This window comes from Myodes glareolus, chromosome 26 (genome assembly GCF_982192425.1).
Source record: "Myodes glareolus chromosome 26, mMyoGla1.1, whole genome shotgun sequence".
Taxonomy (NCBI): domain Eukaryota; kingdom Metazoa; phylum Chordata; class Mammalia; order Rodentia; family Cricetidae; genus Myodes; species Myodes glareolus.
Genome location: NC_142051.1, coordinates 20,470,731 through 20,498,472, shown reverse-complemented (window position 1 = coordinate 20,498,472; position 27,742 = coordinate 20,470,731). Strand labels below are relative to the sequence as shown.

At 39.8% G+C, this 27,742-nt stretch overlaps 1 protein-coding gene across 11 annotated transcripts in view; it reads left to right on the top strand.

The window, feature by feature from the left end:
• Positions 1-27,742, top strand: part of Osbpl8 (oxysterol binding protein like 8) — a 135,184-nt gene that overhangs the window by 92,767 nt on the left and 14,675 nt on the right. For all 11 annotated transcript variants that reach the window (XM_048418196.3, XM_048418195.3, XM_048418194.3 and 8 more), the window contains 13 exons: positions 99-200; positions 2,553-2,756; positions 4,408-4,492; positions 6,776-6,947; positions 8,316-8,553; positions 9,233-9,417; positions 13,578-13,659; positions 16,316-16,414; positions 17,024-17,120; positions 18,413-18,511; positions 21,720-21,817; positions 23,760-23,849; positions 25,444-25,580. In XM_048418196.3, the coding sequence (XP_048274153.3) occupies positions 99-200; positions 2,553-2,756; positions 4,408-4,492; positions 6,776-6,947; positions 8,316-8,553; positions 9,233-9,417; positions 13,578-13,659; positions 16,316-16,414; positions 17,024-17,120; positions 18,413-18,511; positions 21,720-21,817; positions 23,760-23,849; positions 25,444-25,580 (1,688 nt within the window). The remainder of the gene's footprint in view (positions 1-98; positions 201-2,552; positions 2,757-4,407; positions 4,493-6,775; positions 6,948-8,315; positions 8,554-9,232; positions 9,418-13,577; positions 13,660-16,315; positions 16,415-17,023; positions 17,121-18,412; positions 18,512-21,719; positions 21,818-23,759; positions 23,850-25,443; positions 25,581-27,742) is intronic.

The following is a 27,742-nucleotide window of genomic DNA, read 5'->3' as shown; positions in this document are numbered from 1 at the left end:
GCCTGTGCTGTCAGCACTCCTGACCAGTTTTTTATTTTAAATGCTGGAGTTCTAAGAAGTTGTTTCCTGTACTGAGTGTTTTGTTTCTGTTAAATTAGGTACAAAAGAAAAATTACCGTGAAGAGAAGAAGAGAGCCACGAAGGAGTTGCTCAGCACCATCACAGACCCTTCTGTCATTGTCATGGCCGACTGGCTGAAGGTCAGGCTTGGGTTTGAACTCTCGCTGAGTGCTTATTCACTGGGATGAGAAAGTGCGAGACAGAACAAAAGCTAGGTTCTCAGCGGGAGGGAAGGTATTTCTGTGTTCCCTGTGCCAATCTTCACAAGGGCACGTACTGATAGCAATTCTGTTCAAAAGACATTTTGATTAGTGTGATACTATGTTGCACACTGTACCTCATTATAAAGATATTTTATTGTTCCACTTATCATTTGATATTATTGCAGATTGGAATTTGTATTGCTAGGACAAAAGGAGACAAGTTGATATGAAAGGTGAATCTCAGAAGCACTGTCAAGTACACATTGCTGTTCCATTTCCTTTTCCTCATCCAGCCGCTCTCTTCCTTCCCAGGATCACCTGGGAATCTCTGGGAATCTTTACTCCTAACTTTGTAAGACTTTGACCCCGGAAGCCCTAGTGTCTGACATTTTCCACAGCCCTAAAGACTTCCTTTTTTCTGGAATTAGCAAAGCTGCTACCCAGTGGTTCCTAGAGACGTTTGAAAAAGTTCTTCCACTACACTGAGAGTCCTAATCACGGTTGTACACAGCTCAAGTACTGCAAGGGTTTTCTTCGGTTTTGTGCTGAAAATAAATTCCAGTTTACCTTATCTCTTCCCAAAGCTCTGGATCACACTTGTTTTCTTTTCCATATGCTCTCCAAGTCCCCAGACGTCCTTAGGGTGGAAGGGTCCCGCCTCACCTCCCCACCCACTCTAGTATTTTAAAACAAGGTATTGCTCTATGTAGCCATGACTGGCCTTGGACACATGACAGTCCTCTGACCTCAGCATCTCAGATGCTGGGATTATATAGGTATACATTAGGTATACATTTGAAACAGGAGGCTGTTCACTCATTTCCCGGCTGCTCGTTTGTTTCCCAGACACCCAGACCCAAATCATAACACAGAACTATATTAACTATATTAATTACAACACTGTTTGGCCTATTAACCCAGACTTCTTATTAACTAACTCTTACATCTTAAATTAACCCATTTCTATTACTCTGTGTTTCGGCACGAGGCTGTGGCTTACTGGTAAGGATCTGGCATCTGTCTCCTTTGTAGCTACATGGTATCTCCCTGACTATATCTCTTCCAGCCTGGCTATATTCTGCCCAGTTATAGACTGAAGTAGCTTCTTTATTAACCAATGGCAATAAAACATATTCATAGCATACAGAGGGGATCCCACATCATACATCTTCACCCCTGACTCTGACTGGCCTTGCCTTCATTTCTGACAGTTGACCCTCTTTTCTATTGTCACATCTCCAAGACCAAGGATGTTATGTCAGGGCAGCTACCTTTCCTTTGGTTCTCTTGGCTTTCCATCTCATTTATGTAGAGATGCGCGCACACACACACACACACACACACACACACACACACACACACACTTACACCTCTTCTTAATATTTTTCTCTTTTTATTCCTGGCTACAGAGTCTCCCTAACTTTTTATATCTTGGAATTACAGTGGTTTTGCCCATTTTGCTCCTTAATGAGTCCTGTATTCATCTCATAATTCATGTACATTCACAGCTCATGTCCATGCAGATAGTGAAGAAAGCTCCTGCTTTAGTCTGAGTCCTATGTTGCCATCCTGTTCAGCATTGTGAAGCCAGTGAATTGCCTATTATCTATTTTTAATAGAGTACAGATGTAGAAAGTGATAGATAAACTTGCTAAAGTTATTGACAGAATTGGTACTTAAGATAAGAAACATTTCATAAAAATTAGTAATGTGCTTACACTTAAAGGCTTCCTCCTAGACATTTATATAGCACACCTGAGGTAACGACTGGGAACACTTACCTAAGGAGGGCAGTTTAGGAGCTAGGTAGACTCTGGTTTGGGAGAAGATCTTTCTTCTTCCTACTATTTACCAGATGTTTAGGAAATGTCTTGGTTGTGCCAAAAGTGTTCAGAAAAGGAAAGTTAGAAAAGGCAGAATAATCATTTATTCCCACAAATTACATTCGTTAACAACTGCTACCAAAAGAATAATTTCAGGACTTTGGAAGTTTATTTTATTGATGCCTGAAGTGATCTAGGAGGTTAGGTTTGTACTTCATATATAATTTTGAAACTCTGGCCTACTATTCTATGAAAATCTGAGCTTTTTTTAATCAGGAGCCATGTCAACTCCACATTCATCTGCATGGTATGCATGAAGTAACCTTTTCACTACAGACCTGTTCAGTGTAAATGTATGTGTAATATAATTTTAAAGTGTCCCAGTAGCTGTATTCAATTTGTAATTCTGTAGTCTAGAAAGAGAAACAGATATCAATCTTTAAAATAAATATTTTTTTTTCTGTAGATTCGTGGTACCCTAAAGAGCTGGACCAAGTTGTGGTGTGTGTTGAAACCTGGGGTGCTTCTGATCTATAAAACACAGAAAAATGGCCAGTGGGTTGGAACAGTCCTTCTGAATGCTTGTGAGATTATTGAACGTCCATCAAAAAAGGATGGCTTTTGTTTCAAGCTTTTCCATCCTCTGGAACAGTCTATTTGGGCAGTGAAGGTACGTGAGCACTTGTTGGGGGAAAGGTAAAGGGGACAGTGGGAAGGAAGGTAAGTCATCCAAATGCCTTCTGTCCTTGGCCAGGACCCATGAACCTGCTCCTGCCTCCCACAGCTGTATTTATCCTTCTGTCTCTGTGCTCAATTAGTAGACAAAGAGCCTTTCGCTTATTTTTAGAACCTAAAACAATTTTTTCTGAGAACATTTTCCCAATGTATTGGATCTTGTTTTCTCTTTTGTTACTGAAGATTAAATTTATATTTTTTATTAATTGTGGTTCCTGCTACTTCTGTGTAACTTTGTGTAATATTGACTGCATTTTTATTCTTCATCTTAATGGTAGCCTGGAACAGAAACTGACACATTTTTGTGGCCCTCCTGTAGTAATGGGGATATGTGAGAAGCTGTCCCTATTTGGTCTTATGAGATGTGGCTTTCTTTAAAGATAGGAAACTAATGTTTTTATAACTGAAGGTATTAGCATGGTCCCCTGAGTGCTGGAGCAGCAGAAATAAGCAGGAAAAAAGAAATGCATTCTTTGATTAATGGTCAAAGAACTCTACAGTTCTCACAGTTTTCACAGTGAGATCAATCGTTGCTTTGGACTCTGGGATGATTATGTTCACCTTGACTAAAGGACTTACCCAGACAGTATTGATATCCCCAGGAAAGGATTTGGGATTTTTGTTGCAGTAGTCTGTGTTCATTGAGGAATAATTTTAAGATTACAGAATTATTTCTGTTCTGGAATTCTATTTTTTTACTAGTGAATTATAATTAAATGTCTAACTACCTAATTAGATTTTTAGTATTTCTCATATAGTGGCCCCTTTATGATGAAAATTTTTGTTAGAATTAGAATTGTGTTAGTATGGTACATTTTAGATTTTCCTATGATATGAACAACATGTGTAGACCAACCACAGAGCAAAGAACTTAACCCACAGATGATGTATTTTGTGTGGAATCTGTTATTTTATCCTCATACCTAGAAGGTTGTAGAATTCTCCTAATACAAATAAGATAGAATCCTATAGTAGTTTTCCTAGTAGGTGACAAGATTAAAATCTAGGTAGTCTGGTTCTAGGTCCTAGTGTGTGTTTGTTTGTTTTTTAATTGTTTTTAATAGCTAGAGTTAATGAAGCAGTTCTTTCTCTTTGTTCAGTAAAGCTTTTTGCGATCAGTCTTTAAAACAGATAGTAATTGACTATAAAGTGAATATTGATTTTCCCATAGACCCAGTCAAAATTCTTTTTCCTTTATCTAGTGAATTATATTTTCAGTGACTTTTTCAAACTTCTGGAAATACATATTTCTCATGTAGTGACATCTGTAAAATAGAAATTTTTATTAATTGTGTTGGTATGTTATATATTATGTTTTATTTAGTATATGAGCACTATGTACAGTTAATATTTAAATGATAAATACTGTAATTTGTTCAATTTTATTAAGGAAGTGTATTTGTTGGGAGAGAATACTTGAATACTAAAATTGTTATTCTTAAAACAGACACAATTAAAGCTGATTTGGTTTTAGATTATAATTGTGCCTGATATAACCCATATCTGATAGAAATAATAAGACTAACCTATTGTTGGCCTATTTCAATGCTTATCCAGTACCTGTACCATCTGTTTTTCTTATTAAGGGTCCAAAGGGTGAAGCAGTGGGATCCATAACTCAACCCTTACCTAGCAGTTACTTGATTATCCGAGCGACCTCAGAGTCAGATGGTAAGTACTTTTTGGTGGATTGGCTCTCATCTTTCAGGAATTATTTACATATTATTTTGTGTTAACCTTGGGTTAAATTAGATTTTTTAGGATACTTGAAACAAGTAACCATAAACTTTGTGGACTGCAAACTACATTGCTAGCTTTGTAGACAAAGAATTCTAATAGGAAGGACACGTGTAACTGGACAGTGTCTGCAGCTCGGGTTTTCTCATTCTCCATTGACACAGTAGTGCTTTGGAGACTTAGTAGTATTTTTTTTTGTAGTAATTCATTGAATGTTATCGTTTTAAGAGAATATTCAACCTATGAGCTGTCACTTCATTAACAGTGATTATGGAACGTATAACACTGGTTTGATTTTATTTTACATAAGAAAGCAAAATACAAATAACTGTCCACATACACCCCCGCCCTGTAGCCAGATCCATAAGTCATTTGGCAAATGATGCAGAGAGCAAAACACACACACACTCACACACAACACACCTTAAACACACACACACACTCACACACAACATACCTTGAACACACACACACAACATACCTTGAACACACACACATACAACATATCTTGAACACACACACTCACACACAACATACCTTAAACACACACTCACACACAACATACCTTAAACACACACAACATACCTTAAACACACTCAACATACCTTAAACACACACACAACACACAACATACCTTAAACACACACAACATACCTTAAACACACACACTCACACACAACATACCTTAAACACACTCACATACAACATGCCTTAAACACACACACACTCACACAACATACCTTAAACACACACACACTCACACAACATACCTTAAACACACACACAACATACCTTAAACACACACACAACACACAACACACCTTAAACACACACTCACACAACATACCTTAAACACACACACACACACACACACTCACACACAACATACCTTAAACACACACACTCACACACAACATACCTTAAACACACACACACTCACACACAACACACCTTAAACACACACACACACACACTCTCACACACAACATACCTTAAACACACACACTCACACACAACATACCTTAAACACACATACACTCACACACAACACACCTTAATAGCTTTGTGAGTGATAATGAATTTACTCTTTACTGTCACACTTTATAGTTTAGATTAGCTTGATGTAGGAAATTTTAAAACCTTCTAGTGCTGACTCTTGTAATACTAGAAAATTACTGTTTATATTAAAGTATAAACTTGAGATTTCAATATGAAGATGTTTTTATGGTTTAATTTCTTTGCCAGATCTTGAAACAAGTATATATGGATTTTAGTAGTACTTAAATATATTACTTTATTTCCTAATTCCATTGATACAATTCTAAATTATAAGAAAGCTATTGATATTGACAGTCATGGTAGTTAGTGATAGCGTTGTATAGGTATTTTCTTGACTTAAAACTTGTGTTAAGCAAAATAGCCAAGACTCAAAGACAAGAGTTGCATGTTTTCTTCTGTATGTGAGATCTGAACAAAACTCAAGAGACAGTGTGAGAGTGGAAGCAAACAATAGGAAGTAAAGAGAACGCAGGAACCGTTAAGAGGGGTGGGGTGGATATGCTCTCCATATGTTAGAGCAATGTGAAGCACAACAAAGCCTGTGCTTCGCTGTGCACTAACGTGCACAGAGTGAATGATAAACCTGAGGACAGACCTGTTGCCAACAAAAGGACATTATTTCAATTAGTTTATAGTACAGAATCACCTTCTCTTCAGTGTATTTTATGGACCTTGTTTGAAACTTTAAAATTGCATATTACCTGGTGTTGGTGACGCACACCTTTAATCCCAGTTCTTAGGAGGCAGAGGCAGGTGGATCTCTGTGAGTTTGAGGCCAGCCTGATCTACAGAGCTAGTTCCAGGACAGCCATGGCAGCTACACAGAGAAACCCTGTCTTGAGAAACTGAAAAATGAATGAATGAATGAATGAATGAATGAAATTGCATATTAATGTTCTAAGGTTTGGCATATTTTATTTTAGATTGGACATACTTTTATAATACATACTTTCTCCTATTATAATTTTTAAAATGCTTATTGTTTAAAAGGCACTTATTAAAGAAAAGATTGCATTAAAATCCTGGCAAACTTTTATGTTTAAATTAACTTTTCCAGTGCTTGTTTCTCAAAGAGACAGTATGCTTTAGGTTAAGAGGATTAAATTAAATCAATGCTGGCTTCATTTATTTTCTTGCTTATAAACTATGTTCTTCTAGGAAGGTGCTGGATGGATGCCTTGGAGCTGGCTTTGAAATGTTCTAGTCTTCTTAAACGCACAATGATCAGGGAAGGAAAGGAACATGACCTCAGCATTTCATCAGATAACACACATGTGACCCTGTATGGTTTACTGCGTGCGAACAATCTCCACAGTGGCGACAACTTCCAGTAAGTAGCTGTTGCTGCCAATTTGGTGATGCTTTTGGAGATTGTCCTTTCCACTAAATCGGTTGTCATTTCTACTACCTCAGTGATGTGTATAGTGTTGACATTTGCCCGTCTTATTATATGGCTTATGGATCAGAGATTTATTTAGTCACTGTGCACTATTCTTTTTTCCAGGTACAGCGAACTTGTCTTTGTGCATAGTGTACCTTCCATTAAGAATGGTTTCTATTTCTTGCTGTCTCCTTCTCCCATACTTCTGTTTCAAGATCAGTTTGAATACTGTATTCCATATGAAGTTTTCTTGCCTCAAAACAATGAGAAACATCTTCTCTTCCATTGTTCTTTTCTTAGCATGCTTTGTAATGGCCCTGGATTGTGCCTGCCATTTGTAAAGCATTTTTATGTTTATTGTCTTATGTGTGTGGGTGTTTTACCTGTATATATGTCTGTGCACCACATTTCTGCAGTACCTACAGAGGCCAGAAGAGGGTGCCATGTCTCCTGGGACAGGCGGTACAGATGATGTTAATGCTGGGAATTGAATCTGGATCCTCTGGAAGAGGAGCCGGTTCTCTTGACCACTGAGTTGTCTCTCCAGTTCCTGTAAACACATTTTTTTTTTAGTAGAAACTGTGTCTGATTTGTGTTTTTTTTTCTCCTGAGCATTTGTTGTAGCTAATACTAACATAAAATTTCTCTGGCAAAACTGGGATGCAGTGCACAGATAATTTTCAGATGCTGGTATCTTTTTATTGCTTTGAATTAAAAAAAAAAAAAACACCGTTCCCTCTTTTAAATCTTCACTTTGGGGCTATAGGCTTATTTCCTTTAGGTGAAATTGCCATTCCCATTGTTCCTGAAGTTTTCCCCCTCACAATTAAACCGATCAGATAAATGTTAAATATATCTCAAAGCACGTTTCCGTCTTACTCGAAGAGGTTATTTTGGGTGATCCTGGAGGTCTTTTCAGTGGAAAATCATAATTTGCCGAGGTGAGAACCTGATGGTCTTACTGTTCTCTTCAGCCAGATGTGGTGGTGTTCCTGCTTCCAGTGAGAGCATTTGTAAAACAGTAGGGCGGTGGACCTGGTAAGAAGTAGTCTTCATTCTGTTGTGAGAACATTTGAGCCCCAAGATAGAGAGACAAACGCTCAGTTTGTCATCTCTCATTGCAGACTTCTGTTTAATTTCTTTGGGCCTTTTCTCACTGATTATGAAATAACAATATTGCTGATAGGATGATCCCAAAGACGAAGTCAGCTTAACCAAGTAAAGCATCTAGTAAATCTACAGTAATGCTGCATGTTAGTCCAATCTGTGGATTTGTATTCTCAGTCTCCTTGTTTTTCATGTAATTATTCCATTAAGGTTGAATGATAGTGAAATTGAAAGGCAGCACTTTAAGGACCAAGATATGTATTCTGATAAATCTGACAAAGAAAACGATCAGGAACATGACGAATCTGACAATGAGGTGATGGGGAAAAGTGAGGAAAGCGATACAGACACATCAGAAAGGCAAGATGACTCTTACATTGAGCCTGAGCCCGTTGAGCCTCTGAAGGAGACCACCTACATGGAGCAGAGCCACGAAGAGCTCGGCGAGGTGAGCCTCCTGGTGCCAGATTCTGGCTTACAGCTCTAGGAAATTTCCACACGAATTATAGATATGTTTTGCCTGCCTTATTGTTTTCCCCAAAGAATATCTATATGCCACCTGTTTCTTCAAAGGTGTATTGTGAAATTTACTTACATTTTTAAGCATCCAAAACATACTTGAATGCCAGTGTGGTCTGCTAAACTTTAAGTTTACATTTTCAAGTTTGGTTTTGGAATAGAATATTACTTGGTGTCATTACCAGGTGTAAAAGTAATTTGTAAATAGTATAAATTTAAAACTTGCTTGTTATTACCAGTGCATAGAAGTAAATGTATATAAAACAATAAACTACTAAGCTGGATTTGGTGGCACATGCCTGTAATCTTGGCATTTGGAAGAAAGAAGCAGGAAGTCTGCAAGTTTCAACGCAGTCTGGGCTACCTTTCTCAGTAGAAAATAAATTTAATTGAACAAAAAAATGTAGAATTTGATTCTTTTGTGTATGCTGTTATTTTGATATTCCTTGTAGCTCTCCTTTCGCTTTTATAGCCTAGACTTTGTTAGCTAAATGGTTGTTTGCACATTCCCATAATGCTTGGAATAGTCCTAAAGAGTCATGTTTTTATCATCTACTGTGTCTAAGATAACTAAGATCTTTCAGTGTCCTGTGTTATAATTGTTAAAGGCAGGTGAGGCTTCTCAAACGGAAACTGTGTCTGAAGAAAACAAAAGCCTTATCTGGACTCTGCTCAAACAAGTTCGTCCCGGCATGGACCTGTCCAGGGTGGTTCTTCCTACGTTTATTCTGGAGCCCCGGTCTTTCCTGGATAAACTTTCAGATTACTACTATCATGCAGATTTCCTGTCTGAGTAAGTAGAGTCTTCTAGAAATGGTTTTAGAGTATCTCAAGAATGTAATGGAAAGCCAGGCATGGTGGCCTGCACTTATAATCTCAGTAGGGAGGTGGGAAAAGGTGGATTCCTGGGGTTTAGCAAGGCCAGTGAGAGACTTTGCCTCAATAAACCAGGTAGGTACCCTGAGCAATTTTGTGCTCACCCTTCCATATTTCACCTGCTGCCACATCTGCGGAGTCTGTGGCAATGTTGTCCGTGCTACTGATGCTGGCCCAGCTGTTTGGACTTAGGAATCTACACCAGTATCTGCTGTTCATATCTGTTTTCAGATGTAGTTTTTAATTACATTAGTGAACATTGAAAGCATAAGCTGAATCAAGAAATGATTGGTATATCACAGAAAAACTTTGCAAATTATGTAGTAGATAAAAGTAGTAATTCTCCTAAGATAAAAAGAGCTATTAGTACCAGCATGGTGGTGCACATTTGTGATCCTAGCTCTCGAGGGCGAGGCAAGAGACCTGCGTGAGCTCGAGGCCAGTCAGGACTGTGTATTGCAAGACTGATTTGTCCCGCTCCCTCCAGTAAAAAGAACTCCCAGCTAGCAACAGAGTGAAGATATCCAGTAGCCTATAGGAAAAGAAATGGGAAAAGTGAAACCGAAACAGTTCCTAATCGTGAACCTCATGTAGTCTAGTTCAAATGACACATCGAGACAGAGCTTTTGCACTCATTCTGCTCCCTCTGTGGGTCACATTTCATTTCTTAAGTAAATGATAGGAATCAGAGTCATCCCGACAATTCACATGCAGTAAATCTAAACTTGTCACAGAGCAAGGGAGGAGCGCTTTCTCTCAATCAGCTTCCTAATTGGTGGCAGCTGCAAAAAAAGAATCAGTCTTGTTATTTTTTTTTCAAGATTTATTATGTAAACAGTGTTGTGCCTCCATGTATGCTGCAGGCCAGAAGAGGGCACCAGATCTATTACAGACGGTTGTGAGCCACCATGTGGTTGCTGGGAATTGAACTCAGGACCTCTGGAAGAGCAATCAGTGCTCTTAACCTCTGAGCCCATCTCTCCAGCCCTTATTGTCTTTTCTATAGAAGTAGCCTTATAAAACTAAACTACTAAGGAGTATAAGAAAAATAAATAAATTCTGTGCTATATCCTATACTTCTAAGTATGTAAAACATTTTAAGGTAACGTTTTGTGGTTAGCAATTATAAAAGCCAGGCTTTCTCAGACTCAGAGACTGTCTGTCCACAGGTAGATTACTGCACATCTCTTAGTGGCTGCGCAAACTGGCACTTCTCGAGACACAGTGCTTTAAATCTCAGAATGTACTTTCTGCACTGTGTATAACCACTGACCATAAAGAAGGAAACTTGTAACTCTTTCTTGGGGCTTTGAAATCAGATTATTTTTTGTATCCCTGGCCAGTTAGAGAATCTTCCTTTGTGGTGTATCTGAACAAAAGCCATAAACCTGAGGTTAGGAATTGGTCCTGAGAGTTAATCACTGTGCTGGGTTATCAGCCAGACCAAGCAGAGAGACTGGCATAGCAATTAGGTTGCTTTGCACTTTTTACCTTAGTTCAGCAGATCAACAGCTTGTTATATGTCCTTGGGCTGTTTTATCTGGGAATAGTTTATCTTTAAAACCCATTAGCAAGGCTTCTAAAGCTACTTTGAAGTTTTAAATCAGCTAATAGTGTACAACTATCTGTCAGCTGGGGAAATACAGCCGTTTTCTTAATGTAGGCTAAGCTATGATCCAAGGCTCTTGGGGAAATCTTGTAACCCCTGACTTGAATAGCATTTCTTTGTGTTCATTTTTATTCATCAAAACTCTGTATAAGCTAGCATTATTATTAGGGTTAGACAATACAGCTAAGGAGGGGTCGCCTTCTTGAAAATCCACAGATGTATTCATGGGATTACATGCTAGTGTGGACTCTCCCCACATCCACTCACACCATGCCAGCTATCAGAGAGACGTTGCAGGAGCAAACATGTAAAGGGACAGCAGACGCAAAAGACATTTCAGGGTCTCTAGTCATAACCTTGCTTAAATGAGATTCTTCCATCAGGGAGTTTCTTCGGGTGGTTGACACCTTGAATATTAATTGCCATCTGCTGTTTTATGGTAATGGTTTCTGGCAAGCCACCAAGGTACAAAAAAATAGAAGTTACTACATTGTTTTTATAAAGTGGGACTGTTTATATTTGTTCATTTACGCTTGAAGAAAACACTGAAAGAAAGAATTGTCTATTTTTATTTTTTAATATTATTTTTTAAAATTCTCTATGTTGTGTGTGCATGCAGGCACATATGAGTGCACATGAGTGTAGGTACCTATGGAGGTCAGAAGATGGCCTCTCGAGCTGTAGTTACAGGGGGTTGTGAGCCTTTTGACTTGGGTACAGGGACCCAACTGAGGTCCTTTGCAAGGACAGCCCATGTATTTAACCACGAGTTCTCTCCTAAAAGAGTCTTTTTTAAAACAAGCCTGCATTAGTTAGTTTTCTGTTGCTATGACAAAATACCAAGAAAAGTTACTGAGAGAAGCGTTATAATGGAGTCCATCATGACATGGAGGGGAGCAGGCACTGCGGCAGGAGCAGGAGGCAGAGAAGGCAGAAGTGGGAAGAGGCGATGTACTCTTCAAAGCCCACCCCCAGTGATGTACATCCTCCAGCAAAGCCACACCTCCTAAACTTTCCCAAGCTCTACCTACAAGTAGGGACCAAGCATCCAAATGCAACCTTTCTAGTTGTCAATAAACCGGGGTCTAGCCTCTGTCACCTTGCACCTTATCTTCAAAAATCAGATTCCACTGTCAGATGCACTTGTAAAAGAGAATGGCTTTTTATAACTAGCAGCATTACAAACAAAAGTGCAAACAGCTTGTCAGTAAACGTCATTGTGAACATTCACAGTCACTACTTTGTAGCAGTTGCAGTAGTAGTCAAAAGGTCAGGGAGAGGGGGAAGCTGAGTCATGGCTCCTCCAGATTTCTTCTATAGATTACATGTTACACTGGTAGTTGATTCAGGTGGAAAATGGCCTGGTAACACAACACACAGGAAGAGTGACGGGCTATGATTGGCAAGCCCTGTTGGCTGAAGTTGTAACACGTAAGGGTGAGGGACTGCTGGGAAAACACAGCTAATTGAAATGATCTTAGCTCTTCTTTCTTCTTTCACTCTTGTGACACGAAACCTCAGCCTTGTAGCCGGGACACAAACCCACACAGTCCTTGATCCGAAAGGCTAGCATCAGCCCCGTTCTCTCTTCTGTGTACATCAACTGTTCTGATTAGATGCAACCAGGAAACAGGACTGAGGCTCCTTCGCTGGCAAGTGGTACTGAGGCCCTTTAATTAATGTTGACTGGGCTTCACGGCACCACACAAGGCATGAATCTCAAACGTCCATGTTTATTTTTATGGAAGAGCTAGGGTTAAACAACCCTAGTTTTGTCTTTTGGTTTATGGTTCTTGTGGGAATCCAGAATCTTAGGGAGGCAATGGCAGCAGGTGGCCTGAGCAGGAAGTTGAGAGATTTCATCTCCAACCAACTCGGAAAGCAGAGAGTGTTTGCTTTTTACTCCCAGTTATTCGTAGAGCTCCTTGTTAATCCTGGATCTCCTGAGCTCCTTGTTAATCCTGGGTCTCCTGAGCTCCATTTCGGACACTTTGCTTTGGAACTTCCAAAACTATTTAGCAATGTCCCAGGTAGTATATGAAAGAATCAGAAAACTGGGATAAGGTAACCAGATTAAAAAAGAAAAAAATGATTCTTTAAAGACATATTTTTAATGTTTTTTTTTTAAAAAAATTGTGTGTGTGTGTTTGTTGGGGGCGTGGGTATATGCACATGCATGCAGACGGCCCACAGAGGCCGAGGAGGAGGCTGTAGTGGGAGTTGCTGTCAGCTGTGAGCCATTGGACAGGGCACTGGGAAAGGACCTCTGGTTTCCTATAGAAGAGGAAGCAGTTTTAACCTCTGAGCCATCCCTCCAGCAGCAAGGAAAGGCTTTCTAGAAGTAAATTCACATGACTGTTTTATTATTTATTTAAGCATAAATTAGGTTTCCAGCTGTAAATCATAGTAAGTAAGAAAGAGAATTTGTGATTGCACAAAATGGTTATATTTACCATTTTGTTTTTTAGGGCTGCTCTCGAAGAAAATCCATATTTCCGTTTGAAGAAAGTTGTAAAATGGTATTTGTCAGGGTTCTATAAAAAGCCAAAGGTAATGTTTATGTTTTTGCTTCTTTTTTTTCCTCCTTTTTATGTTTATATATTTGTATGGGTATTTGGGTGCCATGGTGCACATGTGGAGGTCAATCTATCCTTACATCTTGTGAGTCTTGGGGATCAAACAAGTCGCCAGGCCTGGAGACAGGAGCCTTCACCTGCTGTGGTGTCTCACTGCCCGAGCACGCAGAAAACCCAGCTGCATTCTGCAGGGCGTCTGAACAGTTCATGGTTGTGATCATTTATTTCCTTAGTCATTATAATAGATAGGTGTTCCGTAAGTCACACAATAAAGAGCATCCGTGTGGGAGCTATAGCTGTCGGGGTGTACTGGGGACCAGCCCAGTCAACCTCTCAGGGTCAGGAGGGAATGCCACAGCTAGTGGGCCTATCCTAAGGGGTCCCAGGGAAAAGGAGTGAGTCGGCTCCCAGAGGTCTCCTCGTGTCTCTTTTTCTTCCCGTGTTCTCTCGATCCCACGGGTTTCCCAGTTTATATAGCACACAGGCACAGTCAGCAATTCTCTGGCGATAGGAAGGAGACCAGACATGCATTGTTCAGGGCCCAGTTGATGGACAAGGCTGACAAGAGGGCGACTGTTGTCTTATTTATGTCTTGAGGGGCGTGCCTGTGAAGGGTAAAGAGAGGAAGGGGCTGTGGTTTCTAAGAGGGGGGAAAGGAGTTTGCCTGTTAACTACATCTGTGTGGTTAGTTAAGCTAGAAGTCTGGAATTGGTAAGTAGAAAAAAAGAGGAAGAAAACATGGCAGTGCTGTGCACTCTCCAAGTCCTCCCCCTCCTTCTGCTGAGGCTGGGAGGAAAATGGCACTTGATCCACATTAGTATTTCCACTGAATCTTAGCTGATTAAAGGGAACCTCTCAGCACTGGAGCGAAGTGAAAAACTGTGGCTGTGTAGTGTAAACCCCAGGCTGCCGCTTCCAGCCCTGGGTAAGGTGGGAAGGAATTCCTTTCTTTGGAACTGGTTGAGTGAGCCAAAGCTTTCTCCTGTAACTCTAGGGGTAAAGGCACAGTTAATTTCCTAGACTAAGATCTTGTAACTGAGGTGAAGGGAAGTACAGAACACTAATAGCTTGTTAGGGTAGAGCAGGGGCCATTGGGTTGTGCTCTCCTAAGGCAGTTAGAGAAATCAGGGTGCCCAGCCCTCCTCCTTGGTGCCTGTCTTTGAGGCTCCGAGTGTGATCTGTTTGCAAGGCTCCTCTCCTTGTTGGATGTCCTGCCTTAGAAAAGAATTATGGGGGTAGCTGTATGTGGATTTGACTGTGAGAACAAAGGTTTCTTTGAGTGAATACTTTCATACCAGGGTCCCACAGTATGGGGAAAAGTCATCCAGTTACCAGTACAAGGGTGCTATGCCCAATAATTAATACACTGTGAAACTTTTTTGGGGGACGAATCCTGCTATGGAAAGGGGAGCACTATAGCTTCACAGGAGTTACAGAAATGACAGTGACTATTCAAGAGGCAGTTATCCCCAAAGCTCTGCAAACTGGGTGTCCTCTACTGGATTGTGTGACCCCCATGGATAGCCTAGTGATTTTGTCAGCTGCATTCTCTCTGTGTAATTCTGTGGACCACAGCAACAGCCAAGATAGCCTTTCTGTGTTCTAGTTTATCTCCTCTACTCCACGGAGAGCAGTCAGAAAGCAAGAGTGAGAAACGCGCTTGAAGGAGCAGTGGCGGGAAGATGATGAGACTAGGATAAAGTGCTTTAGCCTACAACGATGGAACAGCCGTGGAGGGCGGCTTCCACCAATGAAAACGCCACCACTAACTTAGTGATAGGGCAGTCTCTGTGTCCACGGAGAAGTGTGGTATTAACAAAAGGGTTTCACCCTCCTTCACTTACGGGAATCCATGCATTTGCATTGTGCTGGTCAAGCAGTGAGAATTATTACACAGTAGAATTTCATGGAAAGAACCTCAAAACAGAAATTTTGAAAATTTAGTTTTTATTTCCAAGAATACTATGAACTGTATGTCTGAACCTGGAAAATCACTTAAGTTTAGGCATATTTCAAAAAATCTAGAATATGGAGATGTTGTCATACAAATACTTTATTATCTGGCATTTCTAATACTGGCTAAATACAAAAAAAGAGATGGAATCTTTATATTCAAAAGATATTTGCACTCCATGTTCATTACTGCACTAATTGCAGTAACCAAAGTATAGACGAAACTGCAGCAGATACATGAATAGAGACGGTAAAGTGGTCAGGTTAAGTTGTGGGTTTTTTAAGCAACTGTTGCTCTCTTGAGGCAACATTTTACAAGAATGTTCTGCATCTCTAGAGTTGCTTTCTTATTTTTTTTTATTTTATTTATTACTCTGAGATATTCACAAATGTTTAATCTTATAATGTATTTTGGTAATTTTCACCCCATTAATTCTTGAGCTCTTTTTTGTTTTTGCTTTTTAATATGTTATGTTATCTTTAAGTTGTTTACTGACAGAAATTGAAAAATTTGTATTTAGACCATATCTTGAGTAAAGCTATATATTTTTATTTCATGTAAATTTCATTACTCCGAAGAATTATAAGGTGGTCTTCCAGACAATGCAATTTAACTTTAAACCTGTGTTTGTAATTTTTAACTTATAGGTTTTTTGTTGTTGTTTTTGTTTAACTAGGGACTGAAGAAACCATATAATCCTATACTTGGTGAGACTTTCCGTTGTTTATGGATTCATCCCAGAACAAACAGCAAAACGTTCTATATTGCTGAGCAGGTATGAGAAATGCTATCCTGGTAAATCACTGTTATTCAGCTTGTAAGGGAAGGCTTGCTAGGCACTGAAGATGGTGGTGGTGCTGCTGCTGCAGACCACATTGGTGCGCATGGCTGTCACAGCCATCATCAAGATGGCAGCCAGTTTGTCCTTACCCTTACTTTTGACTGGAGTGGGCACTTGCTTTCCATGGTTATCCCGTGGCTGTTGTGAGGAGAATTTCGTTCCTCAGCATGTGGCCCCTCCATACAGTTTTTACAGCACAAAACCTTGGTTACCCTGAACTTTAAGCACCTGTGTGTGCGTGTGCATGCAGGAGAGGGCTTGGGGAGGGAGAGGGTGTCCTAAAGGACATGGAAGCTATGCTATACTCTCAAGTTAGAAATGCTATATTATCATTCCCACACAAATGTTGTTGACTCACACCCTGCCTTGGGTGTGCATGCCAGGAGGTAGGCTTCCTTGGAGCCGGAGATCCAGGCTGTAATTACTAACATTATCATCGCTTCCCAGCTGTTACTTCTTACCCATTCTCAGATTTGAACTTTTGATGCTAGCATAATAGTATGTTTGTTTTCTTAGATGTATGACCTTTTCTGTGTTCAATAGGTGTCCCATCACCCACCAATATCCGCCTTTTATGTCAGTAACCGAAAGGATGGGTTTTGCCTTAGTGGTAGCATCCTGGCGAAGTCCAAGTTTTATGGTGAGTTTCCCCCTGTCCTAAACTGTGCTTTTCCAAAATGTATTTTCTGGTGAGTAAATAAATAAATTAATCTGTAAATAAATTAATCCTGTCATTTTGGCAAAGAATTCATGTCATTTAAGCATCATCTTTAATCCTGTCTCCTGTTTAACCTTACACATTTAGAAGTAAGGCGTGTTTTATCTAACTTCTAACATGCGTGTAAAAGCATCACTTGTGGGAACACACAGTGAGTGCCTATGTATCTCTCTCGTGCACAGTGGGTTTATGCTGTTTTTTAGATTTGTTTCCCTATACCTGAGGGAATTGATCTTTCTCTTTTAGTCTTTGAGTATAGAAAGATTCCAGCTTGGTCCTAGATCATTCAATAATAATATCTAACCTTTGGCCAAATAACATACTATTAAAAATTCAGAGAATTAAATTCAACTAAGGAATTTTAAACCTGAGAGAAAACAAATGTAAGGGTAAAATAGAAAAGATAAAATATGTAAACAGAAGTCTAAATTTTAATTACTTGAGAGGGGAGAGAGTCAGAAACTAGTCTGCGACAGGAAATCTAAAGTATAACAATTTTCCGTCAGGAATATGGTACGTGCCTTTATGTTTCTAAAGATGTTCTCCGTACTTAATTTTCTTTTGATTTGGATTGAATTTCTTTTTTTTTTCAAAAGTTCCATGTGTTCTGTATTGATATTACTTCTTTCCCCCTCTCGCTTCAGTCCCTACCCCAACCCCAGCTACAGTGTCATTGGCTTTAGTGGGTTTTTGTTTCACCCCATAGATATTTTCTACTGAGCCTCAGGAGCATGGCTTATGTTCAGGTAGTGCTTCTGCACTTTGATTTCTGTTTTCTTATGTGCTAACAGAACTTAGGTGCACCAGGGCTAGCTCTTGATAATCTGATATAATCCAGAGTTCACAAGGGTAATTTAAAGTTTAAAAAAGATCTCATTTATTTTTCTTTGAGTAAAGACATCTGAAGAGGTGGTGTATAACTGATGAAGTAGCATCTATCACATGGTATCTCTGATGTCGGAAAAGTTGATGTAGAGATAGGGGCAAGTCATGGTTGTGCATAAATATTTGCAGACTTTTGAAAATACTGTGAAGATTGGGAATATGAATCAAGAGGTGTTTTAGTTATGAGGGGATGAATATGTCTTTTCACACATGCATTAAGATGGAGATATTTTAAATATTTCTCCTGGAGGAATGTAGATGTCCCAAATAATATGCTTTGTTTTGAATTGGTTGGATTAGCTTTGTGAAATGTAACAATCTTTTTTTAGGAAACTCGCTGTCCGCGATATTAGAAGGAGAAGCACGGCTAACTTTCCTGAACAGAGGTGAAGATTATGTGATGACGATGCCGTATGCTCATTGTAAAGGTAAGTGTTTTCCATACCTATATCAGGTGTTTCTTGACTTTTTGTTTTGTTTTTGTTGTAAATAAATGTATGTGAATGGCATTTCTTTTGTTTGGGATAGACATGTTTGTTTGAAAACCTTGGTCCACAATTACTTGAGAGTATGGCTGTTTGCGGACTATTTCTGTGGTGAATTCATTCACACATAATAGTCGTATCTATTTTTGTGATATATCCATTGTAAGAAATTTAGTTGTGATAATGGGATTTCCTTGCGTTTATCTCCTGTGTAAGTTTTGTATTTAATTGAATCTGCCTTTTTCAGAACCCTTGGAAGCCACTTTATGCACTCTTGCATTAACACCCTATATAAAGTTTAATCTGCTATTCTTTTTTAATGATTTATGTTTGTCCCTATTCATTGGTGTTTTGTGTGCATGTATGCCTGTGTGAGAGTGGCCTGTGTGAGGGGTCAGAAGCCCTGGAACTGGAGTTACAGGCAGTTGTGAGCGACCATGTGGGTGCTGGGAATTGAACCTGGGTCCTCTAGAAGAGCTGTCATTACTGTTAACCGCAAAGCCATCTCTCCAGCTCCGTCTGCTATTTTTCAATGCATCAAGTTCTTTAAATGTTTTTCTTCACTCTGGTTTGACAATTTCTTTTCCTTAATTTGGATTTCGGTGAGTTATAACCTTGCAGTATAGCTCGGGCTGCCATTGAACGCAGGATCCTCCTGCCTCAGTCTCCCTAGTGTTGAGGTCACTGTTGTGACACCTAGCTTTTATTTGGCAAAAGCTAGATAATACTCTGAGTTTTGTATATAGTTCTTAAAATAGGAATGAAGTGCAATGCATACCATTTTAAATGATTAGGAATTAGTGTTTTTAATTTTTTATTGGTTCTTTGTGAATTTCACATTAAGAATCACAGTCCCTCTCATCTCCCTGTCCCCTTGCTTCCTTCCACCCCCTCTGTCCTTGCAACCTCCCCCCCCAAAAAACAAAATTTAAAAGTAAAAAACAGAAGTAAACAAGAATAAAAAAACAACAGCAAAAACAAATGAAAAAATCTTGGCACATTACTCCAGTGAGTCGCACAGTCTGTACATCTTTACTTAATTGGTCTGGTTTGAGGCCTCTGGCCTCTGCTGCCCCCTTGATACTGGGCCCTCACTGGACTCCTGTTGGCTATCCTTTTGTTGTCTTGTGCCATGGAGATTCTATAGTGTTGGATTTTCAGGTTCGGTCCTTTCATATGCTCCAACAGTTCATAGAGTAGGTGGGTGTTGGGTGGGCTACCCTGTAACCCTGACTCTGAGCCTGGGTTGGTAGCTGAATTGGCCAGCCTGCTAGCTCACCCTCATCATCCCCAGCCCTGCTCCAGCTAGCTAACCCATAGAGTAGGCAGCAAGGAACCTGGCCAGGTCTCCTGCTCCCCAACACCCACACCACCAGGGCCAGCTGCAGGGCTCATTCTCTAGATTACTGCACTTAGGGAGGGGCTGGACCAGCTCTTCCATTCTCATGCCCCTGTGGTCGGCTCTACTACTTGTCGTACCTTGCTATCCCATGGCATAGGATACCATGAGGGGAGGGGCAGGGGTAGCTCCCTTATGCCTGTGCCAACAGGGTCAGCTCTAGTGTGCTACCCAGGCCAAATGCCATGCCTACTCTCCTGTGTGCTGCTGATGGTGTGGGGCAGGGCCAGCTCTCTCACCTGCCCCAGGTGTCAAGGGGAAGGGAAGCATTTTTCCTCACCCATGCCACCACATGGCCTGGGGATGGGGGGGTCAGTCCTGCTCTCATGCCCTCCAGGCCTGCTTACTTGTACCCCATCAACAGGTCAGCTCTATTGCACTGTCCAGGCGAGGTGCAGGACCTGCTCTCCCAAGTGCAGCTGCCGGTGGAGGCAGTGCCAGATCTCCCACTCGGATGACCTCAGGGCCAGCTTCCCCAGGTTGCAGGCAGTGTGTGGCAGAGCAGGAGTGGAGCCAGATATCCTGTGCACATTCCCAGCACGGGGTCTCCTGAGCCTCTGTCAGTAGGGTCAGCTCTGCTGTGCTGTCAGCTAGATGCAGGGCCACCCTGCAGCTGGGGAGCGCCAGGATCAGCTCTCCCAGTCTTGTGTCCCTTGGACCAGTTTTTCCCACCTGCAGGAGGTGGTGAGGAGTGAGGGGCACGGGGTGTCTCTCCCTCACCCACACCACCATGTGACAGACTGTGGGATTAAGTTCCTACTCTCTCGTCTTGAGGTTGACTCCCTAGCTCTACTGTGCTGTCCTGGAGAGGTGCAGGGCCCACTCTACAGAATGAGATTAAAGAACAGGGAATTTTTTAAAGTAAGGTTCTAAGTTTCACACATTATTTTATAAAATAGGAGTCCTGTGACTTGCTTAAAACTCTCCTGGAGTTGGTTCTTGTATGTTCTTGTATGTGTAGTGTATCAGAGTAGTGTATGTATCGAGTAGTATCATACTCTATAAAGCAACAAGAAACCCCAAATTAGCACATCCTGAGCCATGGTTTCTAGGGAAGGTAATGAGGTGACATTATTTCGAGTCTCTTACACAGTGTGCCCATCAACTAATGAGCACATAACATAATAAGCACATAATGCTCATATTTTAAGACATTTAATCTTCACTATATGTTACTGACTTCCCACCATTGAGCTGTCAGCTAACACTAACTCAACTGAACGAAGCCTTAGCTTGTATTCTCTGAAAGACTCGTCATGTCTTACACCTCAGAGTACAGTCCCACAGCGCTCGGCATTGCACCGGTCAGTTCCACAGCAAAAGCACAGTTCACGCACAAGCCTGTCCACGAGATGCCACAAAGCACAGTGGACATCGTCCTGAGGGCTGCCTATGTGGTTAACTGTGGATGTGTGGAGGTCAGAGTGTAACCTGTCGGAGTACGATCTTTTCTTCTACCACATAGTCCAGCAGTCCAGCTTGGATCCTAAGGTACGGCAGGAAGTGCTTTCTCATGCCGACTTATCTCATTGGCTCACCACTGTATATTAAATAGAAAGTCTGTAAAATTGCCAACTAAGCATGACATGAATGTGCTTTCTTGTCTTCTAAAACAAATGTTATGTCCATATTACAAATTTTTTGTTGAGTGAGGCAGGATGTTTCTCCTAGTGTGTCTATTCCAGAGCCCTGCTTGTTTTATGTCAGTGACTCTGTGTATTCAAGCTTCTGTCAATTGTCCTTTTTCTCTAGGAATTCTTTATGGCACAATGACATTGGAACTTGGTGGGACTGTCAATATTACCTGTCAAAAGACTGGATACAGTGCAATACTTGAATTTAAGCTAAAGGTTAGTAAATGATGGTATTACCTAATTAAGGGGAAGCTGTGCTGTAAATACTGAACAAAAAACACAAATTAGTTATAGAATAAGAACTAAATATAAAAGCATGATTTATGCCAGATCAAAGAGAAAAAATCCAAGGGCATTCTCTGTGAGTATCTTGGTTTAGCCTGAGACAGCCTTGGAAGATACAAATTAGCTTGAAAGCCACCACTCCTTTTGTTTTTAATTTTGATGATATAACTTACTGTTATAGAGGAAATGAGACTTAAATGATTGAAATAGCTCTGTGAATTAAAACATTGCTTTGTAAAACCCCAGAAAGTAGATATGAACTGAGACTCTAGTTGCTTACAGTAAGACAATGTCATATTAGTTACTATTTCTGTATAAAAATTTATTTTAGCTCACATGTTTAAGAATAATCACATGCTGCTCTTCATCAGATTTTCATGCCAAAAATTTGGATAGGTAATATTGGTGACGGCTTTTCTCTTAAACAATGTTGAGTATTTAGTTGGGATCAGAATCAAGACTTGCCCACTTGTGAGTCTGATGCCTGTATGGCCGCAGCTGGTACTCCGAGCAGCCGTTCCTGAGCCTTTCCCTGGCCGCTTCGTCTTCCTTAGCAGCACAAGGTCTCAACAGCATGGGAAACTCAGCTGCCTTCCATGACTAGTCTTAGAAGCCAAATTTACAGCATCTTCTCTCTTCTGTTGAGAGTTCCACACCCACCCAGGCTCGGGAAGAGGGACGGACGCAGTGATGCACTTCTCAGTAGGAGGCTGGCAAAGTCTCACTAAGAAGAGCATGGGGGCTGGAGAGGAAATGAGTAGGTACTGTTGAAGCCATCTTTGGAAAATTCTGTCTGCTTCAACAAACAAAACGTCTGAAACATTTTCACATTGTGTTCAGATAAAAATAGGAACTATTAAAAATAGGTGTTGTTAATTGCTTCCATGGTGATATTCTAGTAACCAGAATCTCTTTTCTAATGAAAAGAACTCCTAAGTATTATTTGATGTCGTGCCCTTTGCTTTGCCAATTTTATAAATTTGGAGATATTAGTTTAAAAATCATAATTCATTTCAAATGATCTTAAACAGTTACTCATATCATTAAGTACTGAAACATCAAAATTGTGTCTCTGAGGAAAGACATTAGTAAGAGTGTAGTGACCTGTTGATGAAAGTTTCTGTAGCGCCTGGTCCCTCAGTCCTTCAGTCCCAAAGAAACACATAGAAGCTTATATTAATTATAAACTGTTTGGTCTATTGTTCAGGCTTATTACTAACTAGCTCTTTTAAATTAATTAATAATTCTTACTATGTTTAGCCACATATCTTGGTACCTTTTCTCAGTAAGGCATTCTCATCTTGCTCCTTCTCTGTCTGGCTTGTTGCTGCATCTCACCTTTCCTCTTCCCAGAATCCTCCTAGTCTGATTGCCCCACCTATACTTCCTGCCTCGCTACTGGCCAATCAGCATTTTGTTAAACCAATGCAAGTGACAAATCTTTACAGTGTACAAGAGCATTGTCCCACAACAGTGACCCAAAGTGTCCTCCTTCTGATTTTATTTTTTGGGAGAATTGTTTTCAAATTTTTAAATTCCCTCAGTTTTCTGAGCTCCTTTTCTTGGTGTGTTGCACATTGATGGGCTCAGTCCTGGCAGGTGGCAGGAACAGCACTCCTACTGCATGAATTGGAGGTCTTTATACCCATGTGATCGTTCTGAATTGTTTAGATTTCACAGTCTATTTTTAGCTATATTTCATAGTCATAATTCATATTTGTTTTCATTAAAAGTCTCTAACTTAAATTTGAGTCAGAATTTCACTGTTTTTACTTTCAAGAATATACTAACTTATAACTCTTCTTTTTATGTGTAATTATCTACAGTATATGTAAGTATAAACTAAAATGCTCAATATTTTCTTTTTTTAAAGCCATTTCTAGGAAGTAGTGATTATGTTAATCAAATATCAGGGAAACTTAAATTAGGAAAAGAAGTCCTAGCTACTTTGGAAGGCCATTGGGTAAGTTTTTTTATATGTTATAATTACAAAATTAATTATATCTGATGGAGAAAATAGACAATCATATTGCAAAAGTATCACTAAATCAACTTCATCTTAAAAGCAGGTATTTTTTGTGTTACTCTGCTCCCAGCGACATTTTATTTTATTTAATGTTTTATGTCTACAACTTTAGATGAGTAGAAGTAGCTATCATATGGTACTTACTATACACCTTATTAAGTGTGTAGCTTGTATTTATCATATAATATGTAGTTGGATTTCATGAACTTGGCACATAGATGCCCATTTTTTATTGTATTTATTTATTTATTTGTGTGTGTGTTTGTGTGTGCGCATGCATGTGTGCCATGACACATATGTGGAAGACAGGACAGCTTACTGGAGCCAGTGCTCCCGTACTACCATGAGGGTTCCAGGAGTCAAGATCAGGCCATACAGTTGGTAGCAAGCACCTTCAGTAGCCGAGCCTTCCTGCTGACACACACAGAATATGTGCCCATTTGAAAGGGAAGGAAACTAACACAGAGAGCACCTGAATCTGAATCATTTGCAGTGAGCTGAGAAAACTGAGCCCTGGGCCTCTGGCTATGCAGCACTTGACGGGTTCCAGTTAGAGTCGTGTTTCTTTGGAGGAAGGTGGGAAGGTGCAGTCGTACATAAAAGCACTGGCTTTGATTTACTGCTCTGCCAATCTAGATTCACATTTATATAATTCCTTACAAGGAGCTTATGTGACCGAAATGGATTATGGTATATTTCTTAGATGCATTTCACTATAAACACTAAGTATATGTTGTTCTGCATTTAATAAGCAAAAAGGGTGAAAATAAAGCTAGCTATATGTAGAGACTTGGCCAGTGACTACATAGTTTCTGCAGAATGTTTACTTTTAAGTGTGTGTGTGTGTGTGTGTGTGTGTGTGTGTGTTCTCTCCTTTCATTGTGTGCGTCTCAGGAATAGATAGTCAGGCTTGGTGGCAATTGCCTTTATCCATAGAGTCATCTCCCTGGTTCCCTGCAAAATGTTTTAATTGACTTCCTATCTAAGTATTATTTGGAACACTGATAAGCCATCATTGTCAATTTTTTTTATTATTATTATTTTGAGTCACAGTCTCATGTTGCAGCCCGACTGGCCTCAGACTCACAGAGATCGCCTGCCTCTGCCTCTTGGGTGCTGGTATTAAAAGGCGTGCATCACCACACCTGGAAAAATAGGTGTTCTACAGATATAAAACGTCTAAGATTGTGTTTAATTTTTAGCACTAAGGGTCTCAGAAGTTTTTCAGTAATTTGATTTCCTACATTGTTCACAGTATCACACTATGCTCTTCAGCAACAGTTCAGACGTGAAGCTTGAGGCTTTGGCTGTAATGTTTGAAATTTGTTAAATGAAACAAAAAATCTTATGAACATTCTCTGTAATCAGCCTGTTTTTCTAATTGATTGGAATTACTTATTTAAACTATTTTTATACAAATGGAAGAATTTGGGTCTTTGAGAAATGTACTAGTTACATTTGTTTTAAAATACTTTGTAGTTTTCTTCTAGATAAAAATAACTATATTGATGTTTAATTTCTTTAAATATAGGATAGTGAAGTTTTCATTAATGACAAAAAGACTGATAATTCAGAGATTTTCTGGAATCCAACACCTGACATTAAACAGTGGAGATTAATAAGGCACACTGTGAAATTTGAAGAACAGGATGATTTTGAATCAGAGAAGTAAGTAAACAATTGTTTAGCTAACTTCATGAACATTAAGGAGTATTTCAAATTGCATAATAGTGTAGCCACACTATTCTCTATATGCTGTTGAGTTAATTCAGCAAGAGAATTTGTCATTTGTGGGACGGAGAGTATTCTGTGTTGGCGTATGTGACATAAATACTTCACAGGTCATCTTGTTTCTCTGTAGCTTAGAACTGAAATATCCTGGTTTCTCTCTCCTACTCCGGTACTCTAAATATCTGTTTGCATAAAATTATAGAACCAGTTTGTAGTTCAATTTCTACCTGGCACCTGCTTCCTGATCTGGTATCTGCCTGTGGATCGGTGTTGTGGGATGTAAAACAGCTGCCTTTGTTCTGTCCTCTGAAACAAGAATAATGCCACTCAGAGCCCTGGTTTCCAAAGGACGTAAACTAGTTGGGCAGTGCCATCGTTAATGCCATCACTTCTGTTATTCAGTCACGAAATTCTTTCTAGAACTCTTAGCCCTTTTGGTTAAAGTTCTGTTTATATTTCTCTGTGTTAAGAATTCTGCATCAATATTGCTTTACTACACACTTGATACCTGTGAGTCCTTACTCTGTGGTCCTGCTTCCATGAATCAAGTCTACGTGTACTTTATTTTCTACATAGGTACAGAATGTCAGCATTGGAAAATATGTATGCATTAATTTTCAAAGTCCTACTTCAGGTGTAACCACATGATATTCCCTGTCCAAAGGAACATGCAGCCATTTCTAATGTATATAATTCAATGGTTTTTTTTATTGTTTTAATGTGGAGTTTTATGCAGAGCAAAGTGGCCTTTAATTTGCTGTGTAGCTGAGAGTGACCTTGAACTGTTATTGCCGATCCTTTTGCCTGCGCTTCCAAGTACTGGGCCTATAGGATCCTCTGCTGAGTCCATCTCAACATATTTTAAGGATGAGATAATAAAACTTAGAAAAGGAAACTTTTATCAGCTAAGTGGAAGACATATAAAGTAACCTGTGTATAACGAATTTCAAGGCCTGTTTCAGTTCTGACAAGTTGCCCTCTCAGATGGATGAGATACAGATATTATACTCTCATTTGGCTGATGAAAAAAGCTATATTTTAATAGGGGAATCATTTTTCTCATGCTGTCTTTTTGTTACATCAGTGGATCCCAACAGTATTTGTGTATTTAAATCTAGGAAGCATTTAGAGTCTGTTCTTTGCCCTATTCCTAGAGACTGAATTTCAAAGTTCTCTGGTAATTCATGCATCCAGGATCTCTGGTGAATCATCCTGAGGTCTATGACTCCTAAACAGAATGGGTCAGAATCATCTAAAGAACTATGTAAACATGTAGGTTACTCTGAGAAATTATTCACTGTAGTCCTGTCAGCCTCTGTTGTCAGTTTCTGTGCTGCTTTAGTGTTGTTGGAGGCTGTTTGTTCATTCCCGGCCGCTCAGACCCAACATAATCACACAGAAACTATATTATTTGCAGTACCATTTGGCCAATAGCTTAAACGTGTTTCTAGCTAGCTCTTATATCCTGAACTAACCCATCTCCATTAATCTGTGCATTACCACGAGGTCATGGCCTACTGGTAAAGTTTTGGTCTGATGGAGGCGTCTGTCTCCTGTGGTGGCTACACGGCTTCTCTCTGACTCTGCCTACTCTCTACATCTCTGTTTGGATTTCCCACCTGATTTTACTCCGTTAAGCCATTGTCAAAAGCAGCTTTATTCATTAACTGACAAAAGCAACACATATACAGAAGGACTTCTCACACCATTTCCCCTTTTCTCTTTAAATAGAAAGGTTTTAATTTTAACATAGTAAAATTACATATAACAAAACAGGTATCAAATAAGAATTACAGTTACAATATTTATATGTTTTATCTTTTATCATAACTAAGGAAAACTATAACTGTCTATTCTTCAGCTCCGTCAAAGACCCCAGAAGTTAACAGGAAGTACAATGTAAACACTTCTTCAACTCCATCATAGACTCCAGAAGTTAACAGGAAGTGCAATGTAAACAACTCCCAAAACTCTGGAATTACAGAGCCATGTCGCTGCCTCGACAGTTACACAAAGTTCTTCAGTATCATTGGGCCTCCATCTTCAGCCTACAGGCCCATAGTACCTGGCAGACTTTTCCATGATGCAGGAAATTTCAA